The 27681-nt window shown below is 38.6% G+C and overlaps 1 protein-coding gene across 16 annotated transcripts in view; it reads left to right on the top strand.

Annotated features, from left to right (window-relative positions):
- The window catches only part of SYNE1 (spectrin repeat containing nuclear envelope protein 1), a 322087-nt gene that overhangs the window by 155565 nt on the left and 138841 nt on the right, over window positions 1-27681 (top strand). For all 16 annotated transcript variants that reach the window (XM_074818773.1, XM_074818787.1, XM_074818786.1 and 13 more), the window contains 18 exons: window positions 687-851; window positions 2321-2677; window positions 6644-6780; window positions 7741-7918; window positions 9998-10180; window positions 11653-11796; window positions 12129-12284; window positions 14557-14721; window positions 15874-16046; window positions 16925-17078; window positions 17222-17365; window positions 19644-19808; window positions 21100-21417; window positions 22150-22305; window positions 22966-23136; window positions 23922-24248; window positions 25569-25721; window positions 26996-27163. In XM_074818773.1, coding sequence (XP_074674874.1) covers window positions 687-851; window positions 2321-2677; window positions 6644-6780; window positions 7741-7918; window positions 9998-10180; window positions 11653-11796; window positions 12129-12284; window positions 14557-14721; window positions 15874-16046; window positions 16925-17078; window positions 17222-17365; window positions 19644-19808; window positions 21100-21417; window positions 22150-22305; window positions 22966-23136; window positions 23922-24248; window positions 25569-25721; window positions 26996-27163 — 3414 coding nt within the window. The remainder of the gene's footprint in view (window positions 1-686; window positions 852-2320; window positions 2678-6643; window positions 6781-7740; window positions 7919-9997; window positions 10181-11652; window positions 11797-12128; window positions 12285-14556; window positions 14722-15873; window positions 16047-16924; window positions 17079-17221; window positions 17366-19643; window positions 19809-21099; window positions 21418-22149; window positions 22306-22965; window positions 23137-23921; window positions 24249-25568; window positions 25722-26995; window positions 27164-27681) is intronic.

The following is a 27681-nucleotide window of genomic DNA, read 5'->3' as shown; positions in this document are numbered from 1 at the left end:
TTCACCTCTTCATAGTAAGGTAAACTGGCCCCACTTTAAGCTTGCATCAAAAAGCTAAGATGGAGCCATGAAGCTGTTGTTTGTCTGTGTCAGGGAAAGCATCCTCCAGTGCTGCAAGGCAGGTGGCTGGGGACAGAAACCACTTCTGCTCTGATGATTAAAATGGGACTCAGCACCGTAAGAACCTTCTGCACTTTTGAATGGCAGAAGTCCTCCTTTGTGGTCTTTGTATGGGACATCTCTGTGACTCTGCTTAGTGTTTATAGAGACTTGGTGCTTCTAAATAAGAGCTCTGTTTCTGGCAGCATGCTGCTTCCTGAGATGACTCATGGGTGATCTGCAAGACCCTCTCTGGCCAGTATTGGGAAAAGCGTGCCAGAGTTGCACAGCTGCAGCTTTGACATCTATTAAATGATACATTTTGTGTTAAAGGCTGTGTTAAAGTACATTTTTGCATACATTTTCAGAAGGCTTCTTCACCTTTTGCTCCAGCAGAAGATGCCTGTCCAGACCAAGCTAAACCAAACCTTGTGCAGTGTCACACTGTGTTCTGCTGCTATAAGCTGTGCTCTGTTCAGCATTCAAATGGATGCTACAGCCACCAGCACTCTATACCACTGCATGCTTAAAGCCAGGACAGTATTTAAGCGCTTTAATGTTTGGTGTTCTTTTCATCTGAATGATAGGAGAAAATGAAGAAAGTGGAAGATATTGTGAAGGATCATTTGCTATACCTTGATGCAGTGCATGAATTCACAGACTGGCTCCATTCAGCAAAGGAAGAGCTGAACCGCTGGTCAGATTCATCCGGAGATACATCGACCATACAGAAAAAGCTGGCCAAAATCAATGTAAGATAATTTAGCTTTCATGGTTTCATCTGCAGTTCAGACCCTATGCTGACCAGAGCCAAAAAGTTGTGGGATCCTTGCTTTGTGTATCTGAAGTGGTGATTACATTTCAGTGAGCTGAAAGCAAGCTTTCTAAGCTATGTTCTGGTTTTGCCTCCTTTCCCGTATTAAACTGATGGAGTAAATGTACAATCAGACCTGAGTTAGTCACAGCACACATGGAAACAATTTGCAAGAGCGGAAGCCCAGTGGCACCACAGAAGGAGGTGGCTTAGCTGAATGCTGCTCTGTCCTCATCCCCAAATACACTTTCTCCATTAGCAGAGTTGTCTGAATCAAAGTCAGAAGCAAGCTTTCCTGATGTGCATGAAATGGAGGTTCATAAAGCAGTGCAAGGATTGTTCTCCCCAAACATGGTAGAAATGTACGGGTTGCCGCCCTGTATATATTGTCCTTACCCTGGAATCTGTTCCTGGGTGTTTGAGTGCCTAAGCAAGTTACATATTCCTGAATGCAACATTAAAACAGACTGCATGTTTTGCTCCGGTCTGATGATTACATTCAGATACTCATGCTAGCAACATTTTACTCTGCTCCTAAACATAAGAGAGTGGGCCAGTGAACAGATTACTAGATGAAGATTCAGGATACCCGAGATCAAATTACAGATTTGTTGTACGCTCTTGGATAGTTTTCAGTCTCCTTTGTGCTCAAACTCCCTGTGTATAAAATGAGGAAGAGAGGAGATAGTTTCTAGCTTCTAAGACTAACGAGAATAAATAACATTACTCTGGCATGCAGTATTTGGGATGGTATTTATATTCTCCAGCTTGTTAAACTGAAAACTTCCAAAATTCCCTTGTAGCATGTGTGAGATTGAAATAGGACACTGCAGAAAGAATTCAATTCTGGAGAAAAAAAAAAAAAAAAAGACATGTGCAACCAATTATGGCACATCGCAGATCACGGGTAGACTGTAAAATGCTTCTTCTGAGCAGCACGCCTGTGTTCTTAAAACTGCTATGAGCAGCTACGTACCAGTGTTTCTTACGTAAAACCTCCCAACAAAGTTATTCTTTTCCGCATCTTAACCTAAATAGTATTTTTCAGAATCTAAAGGAAGTTCTTTCTCCCCCGACCTTACGAAAGTTTCAGAGCGGCTGTTTGGTCGCTGTGAAGCCCCGCTCGCTCTCTCGACTGCGTGTTATTTTCAGCCGCCCTCCGGCAGCGTTTCGCACCCCGCCTGACGGCTGCGCCCCGCTGCGCGCTGCCGCCCCCCCCCTTCCTTCCCTTTTCCTTCCTTCCTTCCCTTTTCCTTCCTTCCTTCCTTCCTTCCTTCCTTCCTTCCTTCCTTCCTTCCTTCCTTCCTTCCTTCCTTCCTTCCTTCCTTCCTTCCCTCCCTCCCTCCCTCCCTCCCTCCCGCCGGCGGCGGCGGCCCTGCGGGTTACCATGGCAATGTCGCCCCGCAGGAGCTGGTGGAGTCCCGCCCGATCGGCGCGGGCCGGCTGGGCCGGGTGGAGGCGCTGGGCCCCGCCGCGGAGCGCGGCACGACGGCCGGCGGGCGGCGGCTGCTGGCCGCCGAGATGCGGGCGCTGCGGTCAGAGTGGCAGCAGTGGGAGGAGAGCGCCGTCCGGAGCCAGGGCAGCCTGCGGGACCTGCTCAGCCAGATGGCCCTCTCGGAGCGGGAGTTCGCGGCGCGGGCGGCGCGGCTGGAGGAGGCCCTGCGGCGGCTCGGGGAGCTGCTGGCCGCCTGGTCGCAGGGCCTGGCCCCCCGCGACAGCCGCCACACCGACAGCGAGGTCCTGGAGAGCTGGCGCAAGGAGAAAGTAAGGTCACATCTCTTTTCCTAGCGGCTCCTCGGTTGTAAGTGTTCGGTTACTGTGGGCAGAAAACTTCGGCCAAGCGGGACTACCAGGGAGAAAAGAGTAGAACTATCTGTGAAAAATACTTCTGCAAAACCCCAGGTGGCCAAACTTTTTGGTAACTGTAACGGTAGCAAGCAGTGTTCACAGAAGGCGTTTCTCTCCTTGGCCTCTGCTGTACAAGGCTTAGCAAATGCTGCCTGCATTTGATGTCAAAAGCAGGGCTTGGCCCTGGGAAAGTGAAGCGGCTAACACACCAGCTCCCAGCTTCTCTTCCAACTCGCTCAGTGTTGCAAGCTAGAGCAGCACTTGAGCCGAGAAGCATGAAGCATTTCCTAAAAGCCAAGTAGCAGCTGGAGCCATGTCTTACTCATAACTTGTCAGGAGCGTATGGAGCTTATACTTACCATTTCTTGAAATGTCCTTCACGTTATGCATAACGTTGAGATCTTGTCCAATATTTAAAGAAGTTCTACTGGAAACTCATATACTTGCTAATTGCTTTGCTATGGAATGCAGTGGAAATTTAGGGAAATAGAGAGGTGGCTTCTGTTGCTGATTATCTTCTAGCAAAAAATGCCACATGTATGTATCACACACACACATTATATATAAATATATATATATTGACCACAATCAAGATACACGTTTGTATGTATCTTACCTCAACTACTGTGAATCACAAATGTTGAGAAAAGATACAGACTATTTCCCTTTCAGGGTACTGTTGCAATAAAGCAGTTTCAGGTAAAGGAAGAGAGGTGTGTGATGCCAGCTTTCTGACCCCTTGGCTGAAGAAATATTCAAAAAACCCCAGAACACCTTCTCTTTGAACTGAGATTATAAATCTCCTCCTCCAATGTCTGTGCGAAGTTATTTCTGTGGCTTCCCCTTTCACAGAATTCCCTGACACAGATTTATGGAACCTGCTTGCTTGAGTGCCAGTACATAACTGTAGGAGTGACAAAGCTGACATTACATTGGAGCAAATAATGGTACAAATATGCAGTCTTCCATGTTTGTGTTTTTAAAAAGGAAAGGAAGGCAGGAATTGTCATCAACATACAGCAGCAACTACCAGACATCTTTTAGTTTATAAATGGAAAGGTACTAAATTCAAAGGATATTGCTTTTATTAGTAGCATATATACTAGTTTTTATTAGTAGCATATAATGTATATGTACTGTAGTTCTATGTAAAAACAGTTTATTTAGATTAGACAGTTGTAAATGTTGGCTAATGAGGAAAATGCAGAGGGATCTCAAGACTTACTATGCATAGCCCTACTATGCAATTTTGTTTATAGTTAGAGGAAATGTGACAGTAATCCTTCCATTTCTGGACCCTAGGGATAGGTCCTGTTGTGCACGTAAAATAGCACTGCAGCTTTCCATTTCCATTGTCTCACAGTGATTCTGTTGCCATGTAAGCAAAGGCCACGAATTAAAAATGCATTTCATAATTCTCAGAATTAGCAAGCTCATCCTGTTATTCTCTTATACTCAAGTTCTGTTCCCTTAGGTATGTGCAGCATAAGAGCAACAACTCTTGCACTTGGAATTCAGCAAATTATTTTGGTAATTGTCAGATTCAAAATTAAATCCAAGTGGCTGCAACAATGCCATCAGTGTTTTTGTAGGGAAAAATGCCATAGTTAAATGTACCCTGTTTTGCAAGTTAATGTTCCTCTTTGTTAGTAGTTTATGCCTAAGGCTGTATGTCATCAGAATAATCTTTTAGTAGTTATTGAGGTCGGTTATTTGAAACTGCAAAATTTCATTGAAAACAGGCAGTTCTAACCCTGTGCTACTCTTAGGACATGTTTTCTTTACCAAAAAAAAAAAAAAAAAAGCTGCTCATATTTCACTATGGTGATTTCTGCCCTACACAATCTGTGACATCCTGTGTTTAAGTAACGGCCATTGTGTTGTTATTCCTAATGCTTTCAAAAAAAGTCCTGTGTGTAGTTTAACATAAAGTAAGATAAACAAAACAAGTTAGTTTACATTTTTTTTCTAAGTGTCATTGCTACTACATGATTACTTAATTCAAGTGCTACTTTGTATGGCATCAAAACAAACTGGCAGTGTGACTATTTCAAGTATCTTTTGATTATGGTTGAACAGACTTCTGGTGTGTGAGTGACTCAAAGCAGATAAAGTCCATAGTACGAGCATAAATATTATAAATCAGAGGAGTCCTGAAAATCTGCTGTAGCAAAATATTTTTTCATACTCACAAGAACACATGAAAGTTTGTACATATAATACATCTGAAATGTCTCCAGACTTAATTTTGCAGGGCTTTCATGTGATCTGTAAATGCAAACATATTTCAGTAATGTTAATATAATCAGGCTGTGATTATGGTCTAAGCCACTGTTATTCATAGCCAACACATGCTTGTAGTTTTATTTTTCTCGCAATGGATTGTTGAGTTTTTTCTTCCTGACAGTTCAGGTACTACAAAGAAGCAATCTCTCTCTCTCTTTTATTTTTTAACTTGCTCAGAAATGCATGATAATAGATCTTAAAAAGTTAATTTCATGGTTCTGCAGACTTTTTCAGGAAAAGGGATGTGAAGCAAGCGCAAGGTTGCTTGTGGGCAGCAGACACATGAGCTCAATCTTTGGCTTTTGTCCCGTTGCTGTTCTTACTAAGTCTGTTGATCGGCTTGCTAGACCCTTACTAATATTTTTTTTTTTACATTTGATTTACATAAAGAGATATCTGTTTATTGAAGAGTTAGTTAATACTTTACAGTAAAAAATCTACTCAGCATTTTTATCTCTGTAATGTAGATTGTGATATTCTGAAAACCTTCTGCATATATTTTCATGTACATAATTTGTACCTTCCCTGAACATTCAATTTTGTGCTGATAGATTATTACAAACTGTTTACTATCTATATTTTCAATCATCCTTCTTTTATATATTCAGAAACATGATTTGGGGACTTCCTTGTCCCACTTCCATGTCCCTGCTCAAATCTGTCTTCACTTTCATATGATCTGTTTCTCAAGTTTATACTGCACATTTCTTCCAGATTGGCACTTACATTTAGCCGAGCTAATCTATACGTGCCAAACACTCTGGCCTGCCTGTGCTGCAGAACCTCTGCCATGGTGAATGGAACTAGCTAGAAGATTGTCTTTTCTCCCTGGTAGTTTAAGAGGAGTGCCTGCAGAATTTGGTTTCTAGTGAGATGAGGAGCCAAGTCTGCGTTGCTCATTATCCTGGAGTAGCTGGCAGGATTCTGCAGTAGAGATGCTGTCGACATCAACAAGGACTGTTTTTGTTGGAGTGGTTATCACACCTCTCGCAGTGACGTGAGCTAAGCCAACAAAAGCATTTTTTTGTTGGCTTAGCTGTCTCCAAGCCAAGAGCCTTTCCAGTGCAGCAATGACAGGCAGTAACCCATTTACTCTCACAGGATTGTGAGCAGCTGTACTTTTACATTATGAGCCCTCTGTGAAAGAGTTGAAGCTGTTAAAAGCTTTGTGGGAAAATGATTTTTTTGGATATAGCTCAAAATATTTTTTATTGAACATGCTAAACTCAAGCCAACAGGATAATTAGGTGTATATAAACATACATTATTTGCAGTTTCCTAATTGTATGTACTTTTATATGTATACAGCTAACTAGCAATACCATAGCTCATTTATTAAAATTAAATTTATATCTTAAACCATTCTTTGAGAACATTTTGAGTTAATAAAGTTGAGGCTTCCAGAAATTTGGTCTCTAGAAGCTCATAATTTCACATAAGCTTCTGTAGGTTTGACTGCTAAAATACTCTTGAAAGTGAACGTGCATAGATGATAAATGAAGTTGAATTTAAATTCTGATAAATTTTGATTCAAAAATTTGTTTTTTTTTTTTTAAATTTACTCACCAATATTGTTCATTTGTTTTGTTTTAACAGGAAACATTGGATGCTCTACTAAAGTCTGAACATATGACAGATGAGATCAAAACTCAGTTAAATGATCTCTGTAGATTTTCCAGAGATTTGAGTACTCATTCTTCAAAAGTTTCAGGGTTGATTAAGGAGTATAACAGGTACACATTCATCTTGTTTATAGTTAATCAATCGTGTGTGTGGGGGCGTGAGCTGTCTTTTAGGGAACCATTAATTAGAATTTTAGCATTAGAAACAGAGGTATACAATGATTAGAATCATTATTTTGATTTTGGTGTCAGTAGAGATTGTAACAAGTAGCAATTTGGTTTTTTTTTTTCTTAAAAGCCAGGCTATGCCCCTAAACTCAGCTGAAACTAATGTATATCCACACCTGACCTATTACAGGCAGAATCCTTGTAAGAAACTGTGAGGTAGCACTATGGCTTATTTGTCTGAAGGAGGAACAGGCTATACCAGCTATTTAAGGTCTTTTTCTTAATTTTATCCTTCAGTTTACTCTTCTTTGACTAGCTGGTTCCTTGAAATGGAGGAATACACATTTGTTTGCTTTCTCTCAGGTCACTCTGGCTGATTTACTTGGGTGTGTGACAACCTGCATGTTAGACACAAGATTCTGTTGTTTCTTGCAGGGGGTTATAGCTTTTGGCTTCTCTAGCTGCAGAAGAAGAGGGTGATGACCCAGATTAATCCCTTCTAACATTAGGAACTCAACAGAGCCACAGAAGTTAGAGTTGTAATCGCTGTAGTTCCACATCCTGTCCCTACAGAGGGAAAGGGGCTTGCAGAAACTGTTCATGCTTTAGGTCCACTGAGTCACTCTCTGGAAACACTTACGCCTGTCATATCTGTGACAGTTATGTCCCAGTTTACCTGCTTCACTTTTAAGGAACTGAAAGCTTCTAATGGATTTCCTGGTGCCTCAGTTAAGTGCTTAAATTTGGTAGGAGGAATCCAGGTTAAACTAACCTTACCATTGTATTTCAGAGAACTAAGTAATATCATTGTCACCTAACAGAGTTTTGCCTTTTCTCCTTCGCTCCCTCCCTCGCTCCCTCCCTCCCTCACTCTCTGCTGATTCCCTGATGTGATAAACCCAGTCTCTGCCTGCAAGCTTCAAAAGGATGTCAGAGCAAAGAGCAGATCTTGCAGCAAAGATTTCGGATGGCTTTCAGGGACTTCCAGCAGTGGCTGGTCAGTGCAAAAGTCACCACAGCCAAATGCTTTGATGTGCCTCAGAATATCAGTGAAGCTTCAGCAAGTCTGCAGAAAATACAGGTAACTCTATAGCAGTGAAATATTAGTCTGAAGGAGACCTAATCAGTTTCATATAAAGCTCAGACTATTTTTATTATTACTATATAATTACTATTTTTTGTTAATGTTGTTAATGTCAATGCTGAAGGTGATATTGCAAGGAAATGAACAGTTATCTTTTTAGTTTTTAATCTAGTTTGTTTAATTGGGCTACAGTTTGTATGTAGTCATTGTCTCTCATAGTAGTTTTCCTTGTTTGTTTCTTTTTTACAGTAGGAAAAAAATATGTTTTTAAAGTAGGAAAGTACTGTAAAATCAGAATGATATCAGAATCAGTACTTAGTACCTGGAATTATTTCAAAGTTATGTAAATATTTTTCCTTGTATATGAATGTAGAGCCCTTAGACTTTTTAAATGCCTGCTTGCACTGCATACATTTTACCCCTGTTCTTGCACTATATTTTTCACATAAAGCTAAAACAAACCCCAACAACTCTGTGGAAAGGAGTGCCAATTAGAAGTTTATTTTAATAAAGCAAGTGAAATAAATACTTTTATGAATAGAATATATCTATAATTATAACTGAAAATAGCAAAATGAAAATTATATAATGAGACTGTTAAACCTTCAGTTAGATAGTTTAACAGAAGACATTCATATTGGTTTCTCAGAAAATACCAAAACCCAAATCACTTCCTCCTCCTTTTGGTAAATTCATTTTCCCTTGCTTAAATGTTTTACTTAAAAGCATAAACAATACTGTATTAATATATCAAATCTTTGACTACCCCAAAATGAGAATATGTTTGCAGAAAATATCAGGGGAAAAAAATCCTAGTATTTTTTGACATTAAATATGAGTTTTAGCAAGGGTTGTTTTTTTTTTTTTTTTTCCAACAGTGGTAAGATTTTTTTTCTTTATCACTGCAGCCCCTTCGTAGCATAAGACCTCGCTTTGTTCTCCTCCTCCCTGAAAGTTGCTTTAGATGAAATAAACTTTTTTTGACACGCAGTAACTGCTTTGGACTTCTAGAGATGTTTTGATAACCTGTATAAACTTAAAATTTTATTTTTGTTAAAAGTTAATGTTCTGTCTGTTAGCACATTTGACATCATTAAGTCACAAGGCAATTGTATCTTTGATTTTAATATAGCCAGAACTTGAACCAAGTATCTCTAACAGACCCTTTGCATTCTTTACTAAGACCTCTAGCGTAACACAGAATCAGAACCTGACCTAGTAATTTTTGTATCAACCCTGTTATTTCTGACCGTGGATGTAACCTTAAAATTATGGATATAAAACTATTTGTGTATCACATAGTCGTGATAGTAACAGCTTTAAATATTGGTATTTAAGACTGCTAAATTCCTTTGAGTCCTAAATGTTCACAAAGTCTTTTAATAATTACAAGTTAAAAGAACATTATTGCAGTACGTTGGAATTTAAAAGTCTGTTTCCTTACATTTCTGTATAATTCTTGCACATGCATTTTGCTGTGCATTTCTTGCACACCAGCATTATGCAAGATTTCTGTGAAGAAAAATACTTTCAAACATGGAAGGTAAATTAAGGGTGCAGAGGGATAAATCACACAGCTTAGACATAGCTCAGGGTCTAAGCATCAGCCCACACCCTTACACGCTTGTTGCAAGTCCAGCATGGCTGTCACCCGTGGGCAAGGCTTCAGTCCTGTATCTGCCTCAGAGTGGGCCCTGGCTCCTGCTGTTACCTGTGCCAGGATACTGGTTCCCTGAAATGAAACAGTTACCATTTTCTGTACCATGGATATTTAAAGAAGTATAATACCCAACTAAATGACCAGTAATTGTCTTATGAAATGCAGAACATACAGGTAATTATAGAGTCTTAATATATAGATTATTTAGACACAGGACACTTCTGGATTAAGTAGCTGCTGTCCTTAAATCCCATAAATATGAACGATATAAAAATGGAATGTACTGAAAGCTGAGTTAGCATGTTAATGAGTAGAAACAATAAACTCTTATCCCTGTTAAATTTTTTGAGAGCTTGCCATTGACCTTTACTGGGACACAAAGTTCACCAATTAACTTATTTTATTACTATTTTTAGGAATTCTTATCGGAAAGTGAGACTGGGCAACAAAAATTAAACCTGGTAGCATCCAAAGGAGAATTGCTGTGCTCTGTTTTACCAAAGGAAAAGGCTAAAGTTATCCAGGACAAATCTGCTACTGCCAAAGAAGATTGGAAAAATTTTATCACCACCCTCCACCAGAAGGAATCTGCATTGGAGGTATTGAACCAGTCACAGCGGGGAAGGATTGGAGCTAGATTTCCTCTTTGCTTTTTGTTTCAAACAGCACAGTTTATATTTTGTATATGGCTGTAAGTGTTTCTGATGTGACAGAACTAATAAATAGCTGTTTTCAAGAAGTCTCATTCTTCCACTTACATTTTACTTTTGTTATATCCCTACAACCTGATTTAACTTTAAGTGGGGTGTTTCATGCAGAAGGGTGTTGTTCAGGGTGACTGAAGGTAGCAAAGACAGCAATTGCTCAAATTCATTAACATGAGTCTCATCAAATGTACTGGATTACTAAAAAACTTTTTTTTTTAAGGACTGTTTTAGCACAGGTTTCTGACACTGTGGCTGAATGAATAGTCCCAGTATGTTGAGTGAATGTCTCTTATTTGCAAACTGGTGAAATGTAATGATGTATTTGAGCAACTTTTTCAGTAAACCCCAGTGCCTTTCTCTAGTCACAACTCACAATCCAACCAGCACAGAAGGTGAAAAATATAATATCTTTTAAGGTCATAGGTTTTAAGGTCAAAAGGTCTTAGCTGGAATTCTGCATAGAGTAGAAGAATTAAAAGTTCCTAGGCATTCCTGTTTCAAACCAATGCAGCCTAGCCAGCTGAGAAGAAATTTAAATACATTTAATACATCATGTAGGAAAGTCAAAGAAAATTCTCAGGTAACAAGGACTTACCTTCCTTCATCTCAGGTTGCCATGGAAAGGGGATGTTCTTAGAGATTAATATTTTTGAACCAAGCATTTTTCAGTCTCATAGGCTTAGTTTTTTATTCTGATGTTTAAATGCTAAGGCTATAGCTAAAAAGAAAACTAAATCAGTCTGGGGGGAAAAGAAATAAATAGGGCACAGGAACTATGCTATTCAGGTTTTGATTCTATATGAATTATTTTAGATGCTCTTTTTTTTATTCATTCAGAATAAACCTGCAAGAAAAATATACAGGCACTGAAGGAATGCCTACATACACCTTTATGCACACGTTTTTATAACCAAAATTTTACACTAAAAAAGAATATAAGCAGACAGCCCATTTAAGGAGGGGTCAGTGTGAATGACTGCAGTCAGATGTTAAGTAACTCATATCCCAGATTAGCCTTTCTTCAGACTGCCTTAGCTATATGAGTTAGACTTAGATTGAGTCAAAGCTCATAAGATCTGTAAAGCTTTCAGTTCAAAGAAAATTTGCTTTAGCCTCCCCTCAACAGTGTAGACATCCTACATTGTTGCCTCTATTTTGCCTCTTAAAGAGGTGCTTTCTCAGACTTTTCTTTCAGTGTCTGTTTGTGGGATGGGAAGGAGCAGAGCTGGTGTAATTTATTCGAACAGTTGTGTAGTATTTGACTGCAATTGTATATCCTTTTTGTGTGCTTGATCTGTGTGTTGTGCATTACAGTTATGCTCAGTGCAGTGGGACAGCTGATAGAATTGTGCATATCTTCCCAGAACTTAAAGATCCAGATGAAGGACTTTGAAGCAACTGCTGAGCCTCTACAGGAGTGGTTGACCACAACTGAGAAGATGGTACAAGGAAGTAGCAGTCGACTTCATGATCTTTCTTCCAAGAGGAGAGAACAGCAAAAGTTGCAGGTGACTTCTTACAAGCCTTTTTAACACAGCCAGAGTTTCCTGTCCCATCCTCTTGGCATCACTGATCCCTTACAAAAGCTTGATCATTCTAGCATCCTGACCTCTAAATAACATGAGAACTGGTTTCAAGAATTGCTATTGATGATCCTGTTCCATCAGGTTTTGCATCTCTGCATTTCTTATGGCATGGTGCTTCATTGCTGTAGCTGTATGGTGTGTCTTTCTCAGCAAGCTTGCCATACGTCACTTGTATTTTTCATTGGGCCTTCATGCTTCTCTGTTTCCTGATTTCTTGCATCCACTCTTAATATTAACGTGCTTGTGCTTTACAGTCTGTCCTTGAGGAAATAAGCTGCCACGAGCATCAGCTCAACAGGCTGAAAGAGAAAGCTCAGCAGCTGTGGGAAGAGCAAGCTGTCAGCAAAAGCTTTATGCGCAGAGTGTCTCAGTTGTCTTCTCAATATCTTACTCTAAGCAATCTGACAAAGGTAATGCACCCAGTGTATGTGCTTTTAAGCACTTTATTTGATGTATGTGGGGAAAAAGAAAGACTGAAATGTGAAACGCTGCAGTTGTGTTGCTTGTCTGCTCTGTGGTAGGTCTGAGCTATCTTGTCTTTCACACCAGCTTTAAAGAGTGGGAAGTAAGGGCCTGGATAATTTCATGGACTGTCAACAAAATGGAATTGAGATTTTTAAAATTTTTTTTAAATGTGTTTTGATTAAAAAGTAAACCCTACCTGAATGTACAGTAATCAGGTTTGATTTTGATTATTTCAAGCGTTGAAGATGTTTTAGTTTTGGAGTAAGTGGCACTTCATAGAACTATTTTTTAAAACTTAGGGGAATTACTTTTTTTTTTTCAGAAAATACAGAATATAGAGAAGCTATTACTTCACTGCATAGGCCAAACTCTAAAGCAGCAGGCTAGGAGCTGAGAGTTTAACTTAACTGTGTTTAGCTGAGTGATGCTTAACACACTTCAACATTTAATAGTTCTACTATCTCTATTGCGCAAACAGATAAGAAGGTCTTCATGTTAGGACTGTTATTTTTCACAAAGTTCCAGTCATGAGGCTTGATATTGTATTAAGCTTATGGTTGCTACAGTAATGAGAATAATTAAGGATATAGAATGAGCCAACAATGTGCTCTCTCAGCCCAGAAAGCCAACCGTATCCTGGGCTGCATTGCGAGAATCACAGAATGGTTTGGGTTGGAAGGGAGCTTAAAGATCATCTAGTTCCAACCCCCCTGCCATGGGCAGGGACACCTTCCACTAGACCAGGTTGCTTAAAGCCCCGTCCAACCTGGCCTTGAACACTTCCAGGGAGGGGGCATCCACAACTTCTCTGGCAACCTGTTCCAGTGTCTCACCACCCTCACAGTAAAGAATTTCTTCCTTACATCTAATTTAAATCTACCCTCTTTTGGTTTAAAACTGTTAGGCCTCGTCCTATCACTGCACTCCCTGATGAAGAGTCCCTCCCCATCTTTCCTGTAGCCCCCTTTAAGTACTGGAAGACCACTATAAGGTCTCCCTGGAGCCTTCTCTTTTCCAGGCTGAACAACCCCAGCTCTCTCAGCCTGTCCTCACAGGGGAGGTGCTTCAGGCCCCCGATCATCTTTGTGGCCTCCTCTGGACTTGCTCCAACAGGTCCATGTCCTTCTGTTGTGGGCCCCAGAGATGGACACAGTGCTCCAGGTGGGATCTCACAAGAGCAGAGTAGAGGGGGGGGGAATCACCTTCCTCGACCTGCTAGTCACACTTCTCTTGATGCAGCCAGGATACAATTGGCTGGAAGTCGAGTACTGTGCTGGTACCTGGAGTACTGCTTTTTCTGTGGAAATAAAAATTATAAAGCATGTCTAGAGCTGTATGACTTACCAAAAATTCTTGTATACATGGCCATAATAAATTTTCATGACTGCAAAATGAGGAATGGAAAGATGCATGAGTCATTAACTTTGGTTTATGTGGACAGAACTTGTAGGAGATGTCAGGATGAGAAGGAGGAGTCTGAGGCAGAGGATATATATGATCCAGCCTATGAGAGAAATCCTGAAGTTCTTTGGACAGTCATGGACGCTCGAGAACGATCACTCTCAGTTACTTTCTAAGTGTATTTCACTGGCTTGACTTTAGTTCTCTGTCACCATGTGAAATATACTCTGCTCTGTATTCCTGTTCACCCCAGGCCTTTTAGCAATATAACTTGAGCATTTATTTTTGAGTCATGTGAGTTTCAGTGATTTTTCAGAAGAGTGGTTATACCAATGAGACTCGTTGAGGAAAACAGGTCTTTCTTTTCCAAGTATCAACAAAGTAATGTTGCTACAGTGGCATAGCTTCACAAGCTTAAATCTGTCCTGTGCATTGACCAATTTCACAAGTTATCTTCAACTGCAACACTGAAATGGAGTTTAGGTGTGATTTAGCAGACGATTAAGAAAAAGTGAAACCAGAAAACTCTCATCTACTTTGGATGAGAGGAGACAAGTAGGTAAAGCTTTACATTTAGAAAACAAAAAAAGGCATTTCTGAAATTTTAATTTGTATATTAGGCTCGGACAACTTGTTTGTATGTGTGTGTGTATGCAAAATTCATTCCATGTTCAAGTAAGTGTACTTGTAATTATCAATGTATGAAGAGAATTTCTTAGTCTAGTTTGTGAAACTCATTCTAAAGTCCATAAGTGGGTATGGGGAATAAGTGATCCTTTGAATAGCTGCTAGTGCTAATTGCTGTATGAATTGCAGGAGAAAGTTTCCAGAATGGATAGGGTTGTAGCAGAGCACCAGCAGTTCTCGCACAGTGTCAAGGACCTCCAGGACTGGGTGGCTGATGCAGTTCACATGCTGGATTCCTACTGTCATCCCACTGCAGACAAGAGTGTTCTGGACAGCCGGATGTTAAAGCTAGAGGTATGGAAACAACAGACTCCAAAACCTGCTCTTTTTAGATCTGTAAGAAGAATGCAAATATAGGATACTTTATGTTAGTTGTTGCATATTAGTGTAACCACTGTTGTCATTCAGACACAGATTTTCAGTTTACTCAAAATATAACTCTTTACAGAGTTATATATACAAGTTTTCTCTAAGAAGGATATAGGCACCGTTATGACATAGAAAACTGCATGTATGCAAATTCTTGAGAAACTCAAAAGATGTGTGTCAGCTGAAGGTTAAATGGAAGAAGTAGGATATTCACTTCTGTTAGTTTAATATATTATTTCCTAGATCTTACAGGTGATGTGGATGATTTGGAACAGCTTTTCCTATGATTGTTTGCTTTAACAATGGTGACTATAGTTAAGAAAATAGCTTCTACTGATATCACTGCACAAGAGATGTTGAAGAGCAGTACTCAGAAAACAATACTTTTCATATTATTGATGTCTCAGGTTTTGAGCAGTGGTCAAAATATGGACAAGTCCTCAAAATTGTAAGGATACATCAAAAAGCAAGAGATTGTAGCAAAATACTAAAAATATGTTTTGCCTTTTATTTGTTGAGCCTTTCAGGTTCATACTTTCAGGCTTTTCATGACTTTGCATAGTGTTAGAAGCTGTTAATTTGCAACCGTGCAGCTCCAGGAGCCGAAGTCTCTAAGCTGATGTGGCTGATAGTCTACTGAGTATTTATCTTGGTACCTTTGGGTTGCAAATAGATCCTAGAGTTGTAGAACTGTATTTCAGCCCTGTAAAAGAGCTTTGTTGTGACATCTTGTTTTCTCTATGAATGAATCCTCCTGTTTTTCATCGAAATGACATTCCCTCTGAAATGTCAGCTTTTCCACCCAACAGTACCTTCTCTAATATGCTGTAAGTACATGCACAGATTCCATGAAAACTTCCCTGTCAACTAAGATTTTTTTTGTTTTTAATGACCTAAACCTACCCTTTGAAAGTCACTTTTTCCTTGTGAGGCCTGGCTGTGAACTGCACTGTCCCTCTTCCAGTTGACTGTTTATACAAGCTGCTAAATTTTATCAGCTCATTTTCCAGTAAATCCAGTTAGTATATTCATCCCCAGTTAATGAGAAAAGTAAAATAATATCTGCTCACTTTTTAGGGACTGCTAGCAGTGAAACAAGAAAAAGAAATCCAAATGAAAATGGTTCTGACCAGAGGAGAGTCTGTTCTGCAAAATACATCTCTGGAGGGAGTACCAGTGATTGAACGGCAGTTGCAAACCCTGAAGGACAGCTGGGCTTCTCTTCTGTCTGCCTGTATCCAGTGCAAGAGGTAAAAAGGGTGTGAGGTGCAGAATGATGCTTAGCAATAAAGTACTGTCAAAATTTTTGAAAAATTAACTCCCAGAGTTTTATTATTACAGGAGTCAAATTGATATAAAATGACTGCATGTCCCTAACATTGCAGGTCTAGAGGCCTTAAGTGACATATTTATATGAAGCAGAAAAAGGGCAGGAAACTGTGAGGGATCTAAGCTTTGTTAGCACTTACTGTCAATATACTCTTAAAAGTAGATTCCATGTTCATAATCTTGTAAATTTTACTTTGGAGTTGCACTTGATACCTTGAATTGTTCTCAGAAATTAGAAGATCTTGTCATGGACATTAGTGGTTGCTCTGTCAAGATTCTGTCTGGTTTTCCACTTGCTAGCATTTCACAGAAGATATTGTAATTACAGTGTCCAGTAGTGATGGTCAAAGTGATAGAATAAAGACAGACAGGGGCAAAATGCAGCCTTCTTTGGTGGAGCACCACTAGTTGCGAATATTTCAATTTAAAACAACAAAGGTAATTAAACATTAAAATGCAGCAATTTTTGAATGTATGCAAAGGAATAGAAATTTTCTGATTCTGAATCTTATGCTTTCAGTTGCATTTTATTTACTAAAACTAGAACACGTCAACTAGCTACGTAACTTACAGACCTCCTTAATATTCCAAGTTTGGAAAACTTTATTTCTCCTCATCAGCCAAACAGCACTCCTAGTCAAAACCTGTAGGGTTTTAACAGCTCTGTCTCAGACTGCTTAGACTGTGATATATCTTTCTTATAAATATAGTCTAGAATAACTGTATATGACTATATCTCACTGCTTAAATAGCTTGAGAACCTCCACTATCACAACAAATATGTATTTTTAAATTACAGTCAACTGGAAGGAGCTCTCTCCAAATGGACAAGTTACCAGGATGATGTTCGTCAGTTTTCCAGCTGGATGGATAAAGTAGAAGCAAGTATGAATGCTTCTGAAAGGCAATATGCTGAACTGAGGGAAAAAACAGCTGCCCTTAGCAAAGCGAAGGTGTGTTTGCTTTACAACAAGCCAGCAACAAGCCTGTATCACCTTATAAGCAACAAAAAAGGCTGAATAACTACAAGATTAGTCTGTGGTCTTGTTTTAATGCTGCCCATTCATAAATGTGTTCTTCTCTTTCTGTTTTTCAGCTACTCAGTGAAGAGGTGTTGAGTCACACCAGCCTGTTGGAGACAATTGAAGTGAAAGGAAGTGGGATGGCTGAGCATTATGTCACTCAGCTTGAACTCCAGGACCTTCAGGAGCGGTATAGGTTCCTCAAAGACAGAACAAAGGTACAATTTTTCTTGATAGCTCTCCCTCTTGTTTTGTTGACAACAAGAAAAAAGAGAATGTCTTTTCACTGATCATTTATTTTACAGTTAAATGAGGAGTAAAAGTTTGGGGACAGTTGTAACTTAATGTAACAGAAAGTTATTAGAGTGATTTATCAGCCTGTCTTCCTGCGCCACTGAGATTCAGATATTTTCAGAAAGGTTCTAAAAATCTAAATCTGAAAAAATCATCAGGTGAATAGTCTGAGGAATTCTATGTCAAAAGTCTCATTGACTTCAGCACAGATATGATTTTACCTATTGTCACTGAAAAATTGGAAGCATCTCTGAATCTGTGATTTGCATAAATGTATGTTTTGCAATAAATGCAACCAGTCAATCAGGTAATTCACAAATGGTTGACAACTACAGAAGCTAACTATTGAACACAAACCTTATTAGCAAGTAAACTGACTCTAATGTCAAAAGACCCAGCATGATAAGTACTACATTTACTGATAAATGTTAATATCATAGATCTGGAAAAGATTAGGGCATAGACAGATAAAGATCAAGATGTGTTTTAATGTAAGATACAAGATAAAGAAGAAATAATAAAAGACCTGGTGACACATTTAAAGCTAGGTAATTATTTCCAGTTAACTGAAATTCTTCTGTGGTAATTAAATAATGCCTAGTGTGTGCTCAGACAGGCAACTTTTCTTCATGACAGCAGTGTAGTAAAATTGAAATTTGTTGTCTCAGTGATGTCTTTGTCCTGTGGAAAGGGACAAAATCCAATTTTTCAAATACATGTGATTCACTGTTTTGGGGTACTCTCTTCCACAACTGCAAAGAATGCAATGTGCTGTCTTTCTTAGGACCTTCTGTGGCTAAACTTACTCAGGTTTATTGGAGAGATGCGTAAGTCCTGGCAAGTGCTTGTGAATACCTAGTATTCCTGTTAGCATGGGGATCCTCTAATCTTTACCTTTTTTCTTTCACAAAGCTATACAGACTGTATTTGCTCACCTTGAGCAACAGCTTGGGAATAATGAGAAATGGATGGTAGTTCACAGAGGCAAGAGCTCTGTACCTCTTTCCTCATGTATCAAGAAGCATCCTTTCTTTCTCTTCCCACCTAATACCCCAGATGACTTTTGTCTTTTCCACTCCTAATTGTGGTGGTGATGTTAAGTGTCAAGAGTACATTCAATCCTTAGAAAGAAATTAGAAGTTCAAAGCAAATAGCTGGAAAGTAAGGAATGGTTAATTCCTTTAATAATCCTGTGGCCAGGTGGGAAACCTGACAGTCTTCCCCAAGGGTTTGTGGCCCAAGCCTGAGCAGACCAAGACTTGTAATTCCCTGCAGCCACTGTCAAGAGTGTCTCTCTTTTCCTCTTTTCACTACTGGGTTTGGACAGGCCTTGTAAAAAATTGATAATACTCCCCTTTTCTTCCTTCCTCCACTATCCAGACCTCTTAGAAATAGGTAAAGCTGTAGACAGTAGGTTCATGGCTGCTGTTTATGGAAGTGTTTTTCTTCTTATGTAGCCTCCTGCCCAGGGATGCAGCCTGTCTTGCCCCCATCCAAACTCAATTCCCCATTCCCATCATTTCTTAGAGGATGTGAATTACATGTAGTATACTTTTTTTGCACTTAGGAAGACTAGTCTTGTGCTAATGTATGATGCACTTCCTGCTCTACCCCAGATATGATAATATTTTAGTGCTGTGTTGTGAAATTATTGTAACTTGCTCACCCACATACACAGAAGACTTGCAGTCTGTTTCTCACTGTGCTGTGTAGGAACTTCCCACAAAGGACTTGGGTAGTCAAACCTAAAGAAATTAGACACTCTTAATAGAAGATTATTATTCCATTGGCAAAAAAAAAAATCATGTGAAGAAAAAATGTGCAGTTTCTGAGCTCATACTCTTATTAATCACTTCAGTAAAGTTAATTTAAATTGGTATAAAAATTAAGAAGGTCTTTTGTTATTAGACACTAAGGTGTTATTTAAAAGTGATCCCAGATCAAAACTTCACTTCCCAGAAGTCACAAACTTATGTGAAGAATCTTTTAGGATAAGTATCAGTATACCCACATTTGTCCCCTCTTTCTCCATAATTGATTAAACCATCCTCAGAATCCAAGTACTCTTGAATTCTAGTAAAGCTCAGCATTGGATGAAAACTTTTCCCCTTGATTGAAGTCTGTATTTTAGGTTTTCTTGGTTTGATGATACACTAAGATAGATAGATATATATATATATAAAAAAATATTTTAACAAACAGGAGGCAGTAACAAAAGCTGAAGAACTGCTTAACTTACATCAAGAGTACCAAAGAAATCTGAAGGCCTTTGAAGTATGGCTGGAGAAGGAACAGGAAAAACTTGACTGTTTATCACATCTTGATGGTGACGCCCAGAAACAGGAGGCAACACTCCGAGACTTACAGGTACATAACGTGTGACATCCTAAGTAAAAAAAAAAAAAAAAAAAAAAAGGTCCTGCTTGCAAAATAACAGAGTAATGTTAATTATCAGACAAAAATTACACATCTTTTTTTGTCTGGAGAACAGCTTGGAATCACATTATATATAAGTACTTTGCTGCTCAAAAGTGGTTCCAGTAAAGACAGTGGAAACACTGTTACTCATTTCCAGGAAGAAGTGTCAGGCTTTGAATGAAATTTCCAGGCATACTAATGCTTCCTTGCAAGTACTGAAAATCAAAAGTATTCTTTTCATTGGGTTTTCATCTTTTATTGTTACAGTGCAGATGCATCTACTTTCAGGCAGTTCCAGTCATGCAGGCTAGCTCCCATGGTGAAGTGGAAAGACTATTACTCAATCACTTAAGTGACAGGGAAGGGTGAACCTATAGTACTTCAGTAATTTCCCAGTTATGATCTTAAGCTGACTTTAAAAACTTTCATACCTGTTGAATTAGCAAAAGGTCTGTACTTGAGTTATGAAATATTTATTACTTTATTCGGGGTGCTGAGAATGTCTTTGTATGATCAGGGCCTCTGCATATATGTCTTGTTATTATAGTTTACTTCACAAAATCTCAATCCATTTTGAAAATCCGTGTATCTCAAATATGAACTAAGGTGACACACAACTGTATTTTGTTAAGGTAATCTCCCAGTTAAGTTTTCTAGTCAGATTGAATTCCTTCATACTTTCTAATCAAGTTCTAATAAGCATGAAAATGCCACACATGTCCAGAAGAGGGTATCAAGAATTACTTTGAAATGATGTCTCAAACCTATGTAAAAATAAACAGGTTTGTTTATTTTAAAAGATTAAAGCCTCACCATGTTCCCTGTTTTTAAACAGATTCCATTTTAGAATCAGTTTTACAGTCTGCTTGCCACAGCTGGAGAGGTTTGAATTTAAGGCTGTGCTGAATGGATTGCATCCATCCCATGCCAACTCAGGCAGCAAGTGTTTCAGAACTGATGATAAACTTATAAGAAGGGGAAAGAATTTAATGCATGCTTTGTTGATAATTTTCTCCAATTCACTTGTCAATAATAGTGATACTCAGTTTGCTTTGTAAGTGAGCATGCCATCATAGGTGTTTTTAGAGATAGTGTAATATGCATTGAACCACAGATAACTAAAGGGAATATCTAGATAACATTAGGTAACTGCTTTTGTCTTAAGTAGAATCAGGTTTTTGTTTGTCATGTGTGGATTGAAGCTGTTAATGTAAGGTATGATCCATAACTGCCTTTACAGGAGCTGCAGGTCCACTGTGCAGAAGGACAAGCATTATTGAATGCTGCTGTCCATGCCAGAGAGGAGGTGATTCCCTGGGGCATTCCGCAGATAGAAGACCGAGCCCTGGAATCCTTACGGCAGGATTGGCAAGTTTATCAGCACAGGCTTTCTGAAGCAAGAAGCCAATTAAACACCACTGTGAGCAGACTGAGATTAATGGAGAAAAAATTTCAGAAGGTTAATGACTGGCTAACAGACCTGGAGGAGAAAGTTGCTATCAGAACTGGGAGGCAGTCTGGTAGAGCAACAAAGGAGATGCAGCTTCAACAGATGAAGGTAAAGAATATAGTTAGGACATTTCTTAAACAAAAATACCACGTGAGGTTTTCACATCGGTTCCTGGTTGCACTGTGAAAATGACAGGAAGCATTGCAATTTATTCTGAGGTGGTGCCTAGAATGATGGATCCGAGAAAGCTTCGTGCCTTCTGGGTCCAGGTTCCTCCTGTTTTACTGGTAGGGGTATGGCTGTACCAATGTTGAAATCTCACAGGGACATCTGGAATTCATATGGTCTGTGGCATGTCAAGGCATAACTGAGGACAAAGGTTGGTCCTGGAGTGGGAAAGTTTTTATGCGGTAACAGGAGTAAAACATGATCGTGTTATGAAGCCTCTGCTGTGTTGATGTAATAATTCTCCTTTAGTCACTCCAAGGAGAAGACATTGTTCTGAATAAATACAGGAAGCAGATTTGAAAAGATTCAAGATTATGCTTTACAGTCCCCTTTAAAACTTTGGGCAAATTCTATAGGAAGTCCAGGTTACATTTCTATTATTTGGGAATATACTGTAATGAAATGCAGTCCATATGGCATGATAAAACTCCCAGCATATTCATTATGTTAATCTTCATCAGATTCTGTTTTATTTTCCTGTTTTAAATCCATGTTTACAACCATCTATTTGTTTTCCTTTCCAATTATTTTCTGACTTAGTTACAAATAAAATCCTGTTGTGTTTAAGATGTTTGAATCAGTCATATAAGCTGGATAATGTCTTTGTCATAGAAGTGGCATGAAGAAGTCACAATCTACAAAGATGATGTGGAGGAAGTTGGGGTATTGGCTCAGCAAATACTAGAGGAAAGTCTCACTGCAAGTAGAATGGGAAGCCAAGCTACACAGCTTACTTCTCGCTACCAAACTCTTCTTCTTCATGTCTTGGTAAGTAATGAAAATGAATTCATTGTAACATCGTAAATTATCAGTTAAGAAGCAAATACGAACAGACTTTCTTAATTAGACTTTATAAGAGTTTATTCATTACTGTAGACTCAATAATATAATATTCACATATATTCATATATATATACACCCACATACATGTAGATTTCATTGGACTAAATGTATTAGAGAATGATAATCAGGATAATGCCGTTTCAAAAACATTCAGTATTAACCAGATGTTGTTACTGTCTTTTTTGGCAGTTGCAGGATTCAGTATGTTTGAATACTAAATGACCTCTAGAGAAATGTTTTTAGGTTATCACTGAAACACATAGGTATTGGAAAAATTTGAAGTGATAAGGTACAGTCTTCAGGTCACTTCGACTGTCTCATAGTACTATAATCAAGTCACGATTCAAATTTCAGAATATAAGTATTAACTCAGTTTTAACATTAGTGATTGCTATATGTACACCTTGACAAGACCCCAGTGAGAATTATCCACTAGATATGAAAAAATTCAGAACCTATGTGTTTAATCTTATTATACCGGGTTTTATTAATAAATAGCAATTTATTGCTACCTTTAGCCAATAACAATGATAAACATCTGAGTGGTTCATGTTTCTTCTCCTTACCCTCCATATTTGTTTGAAGGAGCAAATAAAGTTTCTGGAAGAAGAAATACGCTGTATGGAGGAGTCAGAACTGGCTTTTAGTGCTTACACAAATTGGTACGGAGCTACTAACAAGAACTTCAGAAACGTGATCACCAAGTTTGATGTGGTTGATAAAACAGCAATGGAGAAAAAAGTGCAGAAACTAGAGGTATCGCTTTCTTGAATGCAATCTTTTTTTCTGTTCACCAAGAAGAGGCTATATTTTAACATGCATCTTAACAGCTGCTCAAAATTCTGACTTCACCTTTCCCAGGGAAGCTAATAGGATAAAGACCACCCAGTATAAAACTTTCTGTTCTCATGTCATATATACATTAGATCAGTTTAGTTGTTGAGATTATGAATAGTCCTAAATAATATAATCCTATCCTTCCCTAAGGTATTTTTATATGTGTTTTGTTTTAGGTTAAAACTTAAAATAAATTTTCATAAGGCATCCTGTCATGTATATTTTATACAGTATATATACTGTGGCAAGAAGTTCTTCCTATTTCTTCTCATTAAAATAACTCGGTAGTAAATCTCACGTTTCATCTCAGAGTTGTAGATAAGTTTTTCATACTTCCTGCAGCTTAAATGTAATATGCTAAGGGAAAACTTTCATTTATTCCAGAATTTGAGGGAAAAATTTAATCTATTCCAGAATTTGGAGTACGAACCCTCTCCCAATAGCCCTCAGTTTCTGTGTTTGTCTTCACAAGCCCAGTGCAGAAGAGAAGTATCTGCTTTTTCTGTTTCCTTCTAGTTTACCACACCTTAACTCCAGGCAATTTTGTAATGAAAGGTCCATTCAATTTCCCTAGCAATTCCTTAGCAAAATTAAAAAAAAAAAAAAATTGTTGGCCTCTCACTTGTAATAGAACTACAATAAATAAAAAACAAAAAAGGCAAGAGCTTGCATACACTTTCTGTTAACAAACACTTCCTTCACAGCTGTTATTGAGTGATATGGACATAGGCCACAGTTTACTGAAATCTGCCCGTGAGAAGGGGGAGCGTGCTATAAAGTACATGGAAGAAAATGAAGTTGACCAGTTAAGAAAAGAAATTGGAGATCATGTGGAACAGCTTGAAGAGCTGGCTGGTTCCATCAGGAAAGAGCACATGACCTCAGAGAAGTGCCTTCAGCTCGCAAAGGAGTTCTCAGACAAGTACAAGGCACAGACTCAGTGGGTCATGGAGTACCAAGCCATGTTACATGCTCCAGCAGAACCAAAGAGTGAGCTCTATGAGAAGAAGGCCCAGTTGTCCAAATACAAGGTAAGAAGAGGTTCTATCTTTGTACTATCAATCGATTTTGATCTTGTGATTCGCAATAAATCCTCTGATCCAGGTGTCTGTTCAAGTTTCCTCAATAGATGTATGAGATGTCTCTAATCTGGATGTCTAAATCGACATCAAAGTGAAAGCGTGCATGATACCCGCATCTACAAACCAGAGCGAGCACCTGATTTGAAATGTGAATGTTCTAATAAGGCTTCCACATCTGAACATTTCCTGTTATGGAGCAAAATTCTTTTATAAGTACACATATGAGTAATTCCATTGATATCAACAGAGTTAACTGCTGTTTAAACAAGGATAGAAATCAGTTGGTCTTTCTTCACTGCAGACATTGCCTCTGTTTACATTGACTTAATCAACCCTCTGGTTAAAGCTGGATGTTCCAGCTCAACTGACATGTAGGGCAGTCAGCTGTTACGGCCTCCTCTGGTTTTAGTTTTAATGAAGTGGTTGGGTTTTTTTCCAGTTGTAAAAATGAGCAGAAAAAATTGACAACAAACCCCATTGCCTCTCTTAATGATGATTTTGTAACATACTCCAGGATTACAGATGTTTCATAAGATGTCTGCTGGGTCTGGCTGGGATGGAGCTAACTCTCCCCATAGCAGCCCATGTAGTGCTGTGCTTTACATTTGTGGCTAAAACAGTGTTGATAACAAAGCAATGTTTTGGCTATTGCTGGGCAGTACCTGCACAGCATCAAGGCTTTCTTTGTGAAACTGCCCACTAGCCCTTGCTGGCTTACTGACCCAAAGTCATATGTCATAGCTGTGTGCGTGCTTTCTATATGTTTGGGGAGCTGGTATCTCACTGTCATTTGATAGATGCTGGCATGTACCATGCTGTCTGAGCAGTGGCACAATAATGTAACAGATCAGATTGCACACTCTTGAGAACAGAGTGTTAGCACTTGCCTGCATACTATCTTATTAAGGGGATGGCTTTGGTGATACTTTCCCACCTATTTGCAGAATTTGTTCCTCTGAGCAAGTTTTATCCCTAGTAGCACTTCCCCGTTCACACATATTAACTCCCTTTCCTTCACCAGCTCCAGATTATTTTCCATGCTACTAGCCACTCACAAAAGGAGAAATTGTTTTTAGATGTCTGCAAAGTTGTTGTCTCAGGGCATGGCTGAGAAACATAGTCCTGTACTGGTAGCAAAGCTCTTCTCATCTGGAAATGATGATAAATATATATACCATGATAGAGGGCTGTGTTTCAGATCAAAGAGAAGTTGATGAAGTAGATCTCCAGTGTTCAATAGATATATTTTAATTCTTGCTTGCATTGTAGTCTATACAGCAGACTGTTCTGTCCCATGAGCCTTCAATAAAGTCAGTAATTGAAAAGGGAGAAGCACTTTTTGATCTGGTGAATGATATGACTCTAAAGAACAACATTCAAGACCTTCAGAGCACTTACCAGGAACTCTGCAGTACCACAAAGGTAAAAAGTCGGGAAGAAAACCCTAGGTTCTCTCAATTTGCTATAATTTTTTCCCCTTTCAGCAGCTGACTATTTGTTTCATGATGTCATGTCACACCCTGTACACAGAACCAGTTAGCCTTAATTACTGGGGGTTTTTTTGAGGGAGCCAGAGTGAAATTCTTGAAAATGGAAAGAACTTGTACCTAAATAAATTGAACAAGAGTAGCTGAAACAAACTTTGAGTGTGGCAGATGGAGTCTTCACAGCACTAAGGAAAAATATATCAGTAACTAGTTTGCACTATTGTTACTATTTTTAATTGCTTTGAATAGATTTCTAAGCACATTATTTCTTGAAGGTACAGATGCCCTTAAATTATACCATTTTGTCGCTTGTTTCTGCTAGATCTCACACAGACCCTGTTTAGTTTAGTTGTTGAATGGAAGTCACTGGAGAAAACTGCAAGATGGATATAATTTAACTAAGCAAGGGCATTATTAATTAACACTGATTCATTAGTCCACATGTATGTAGTACTTGGAAAGATATAATACTTCTAAACATGTCCTAAAGTATTATTACTCCTAAAGCTTTTAATAGGTTATAGTCCTAATGAGGGTAAGCTCTGCAAATGGTATTAGTACTTACGTTTGACCTAAGTACCTTTAGCTGCCAGTGCATCCACCAATGGCAAATGATTTTATTTTTTTCACAGTTGATTTTTAATTTACAGACATTCCTCTGATCTGCACCCCAAAACTGATATCTGTTGCATTAGATGTAATGTTGATGACTTAGAGAAGCTTATGAAAAATCTTCTTAAAAAGAATAAATACATTTTAACTCAATGTGTACATTACTTTGCCTACCACAATCACAGGCAATATATACGTGCAAAGGCTGTAAGCAGCAGGGACCCAACAATAACATCTGGTAGGTCATGTGCAGTCTCTCAAAGAGTGTGTAATAACTGTTTCTAAGTGAACTTAATGTCAAGTTGACAGTGTTCCTTTTCTTAAAGTAAGGAGATCCTCAGTGTTTTTCTTGGTCTTCAAAGTATGGTAGTTCATCAGGAGGGAAAATACTGCTCAGTACCCCAGTTTATTCATACAAGTAATCCCTTTGATGTCTTCCTTAACAGTCTAATCATGTCAGAGTCCCTCACAGGAACATAAATTTAGAAGATGATAACTTTCTTACTATGCTTTCAAGCTCCTGGTGGGTTTTGGTTTGGTTTTTTTTAATTCTTATAATTACCTGAATATTTAATTTTGGTTATTGTGGACCTGCAGGCATACGTTGAAACTTTAGAGGTGAGAGTAAAAGAGCATGAGGATTACAATAGTGATTTGCAAGAAGGGGAGAAATGGTTATTACATATGTCCAGCAGGCTGGTCAGCCCTGACCTCATGGAGAGTAACAGTCTTGAAGTAATCACTCAGCAACTAGCTAACCACAAGGTGAGTTTGCTATTGGGTAAACTTCCTTTGTCCAGTAAAATAGAATTTTTCTTCTTTTGTTTCTCTGTCTCTACTCCAGAGTTCTAGTTATTTGTCATTCACCTGTTTTACTCCTCTTACTGCTGTGTAAATAAGTGTCAGTGTCATTGCTGCAGTTAGCAAATCTGCTTTGTTGTTAGCACTGTTTCTTGTATGATACTGCATCTGCACAAGAGGTTTGTTGTACACTGGTCTGAATTCTGTGTCAGATCTTAACTGAGATGTCCCAGGAAATAGACCACAAAAAGCAGATTAGGATCATTTTACTCCTAAGGCACTTTTTGCTCTGGCACTTCTAAGGATAAAAGAATATTTAAAATTTTCAAATATTTTTTTTTTTCCCTCTTATGCTGTAACATTTCCTCCATTGCTTTTATTCAAGGTATTGTTATCATTGCTGTTAATGATAAGCATTCACTACATCAATAGCTGCTGCTTTCTAGAAGATAAAAGAAAGCGAAATTCAACCATCCCGATCA

The sequence above is a fragment of the Strix aluco genome, chromosome 3 (genome assembly GCF_031877795.1).
Source record: "Strix aluco isolate bStrAlu1 chromosome 3, bStrAlu1.hap1, whole genome shotgun sequence".
Taxonomy (NCBI): Eukaryota; Metazoa; Chordata; class Aves; order Strigiformes; family Strigidae; genus Strix; species Strix aluco.
This window is presented reverse-complemented; position numbering and strand designations above follow the sequence as displayed.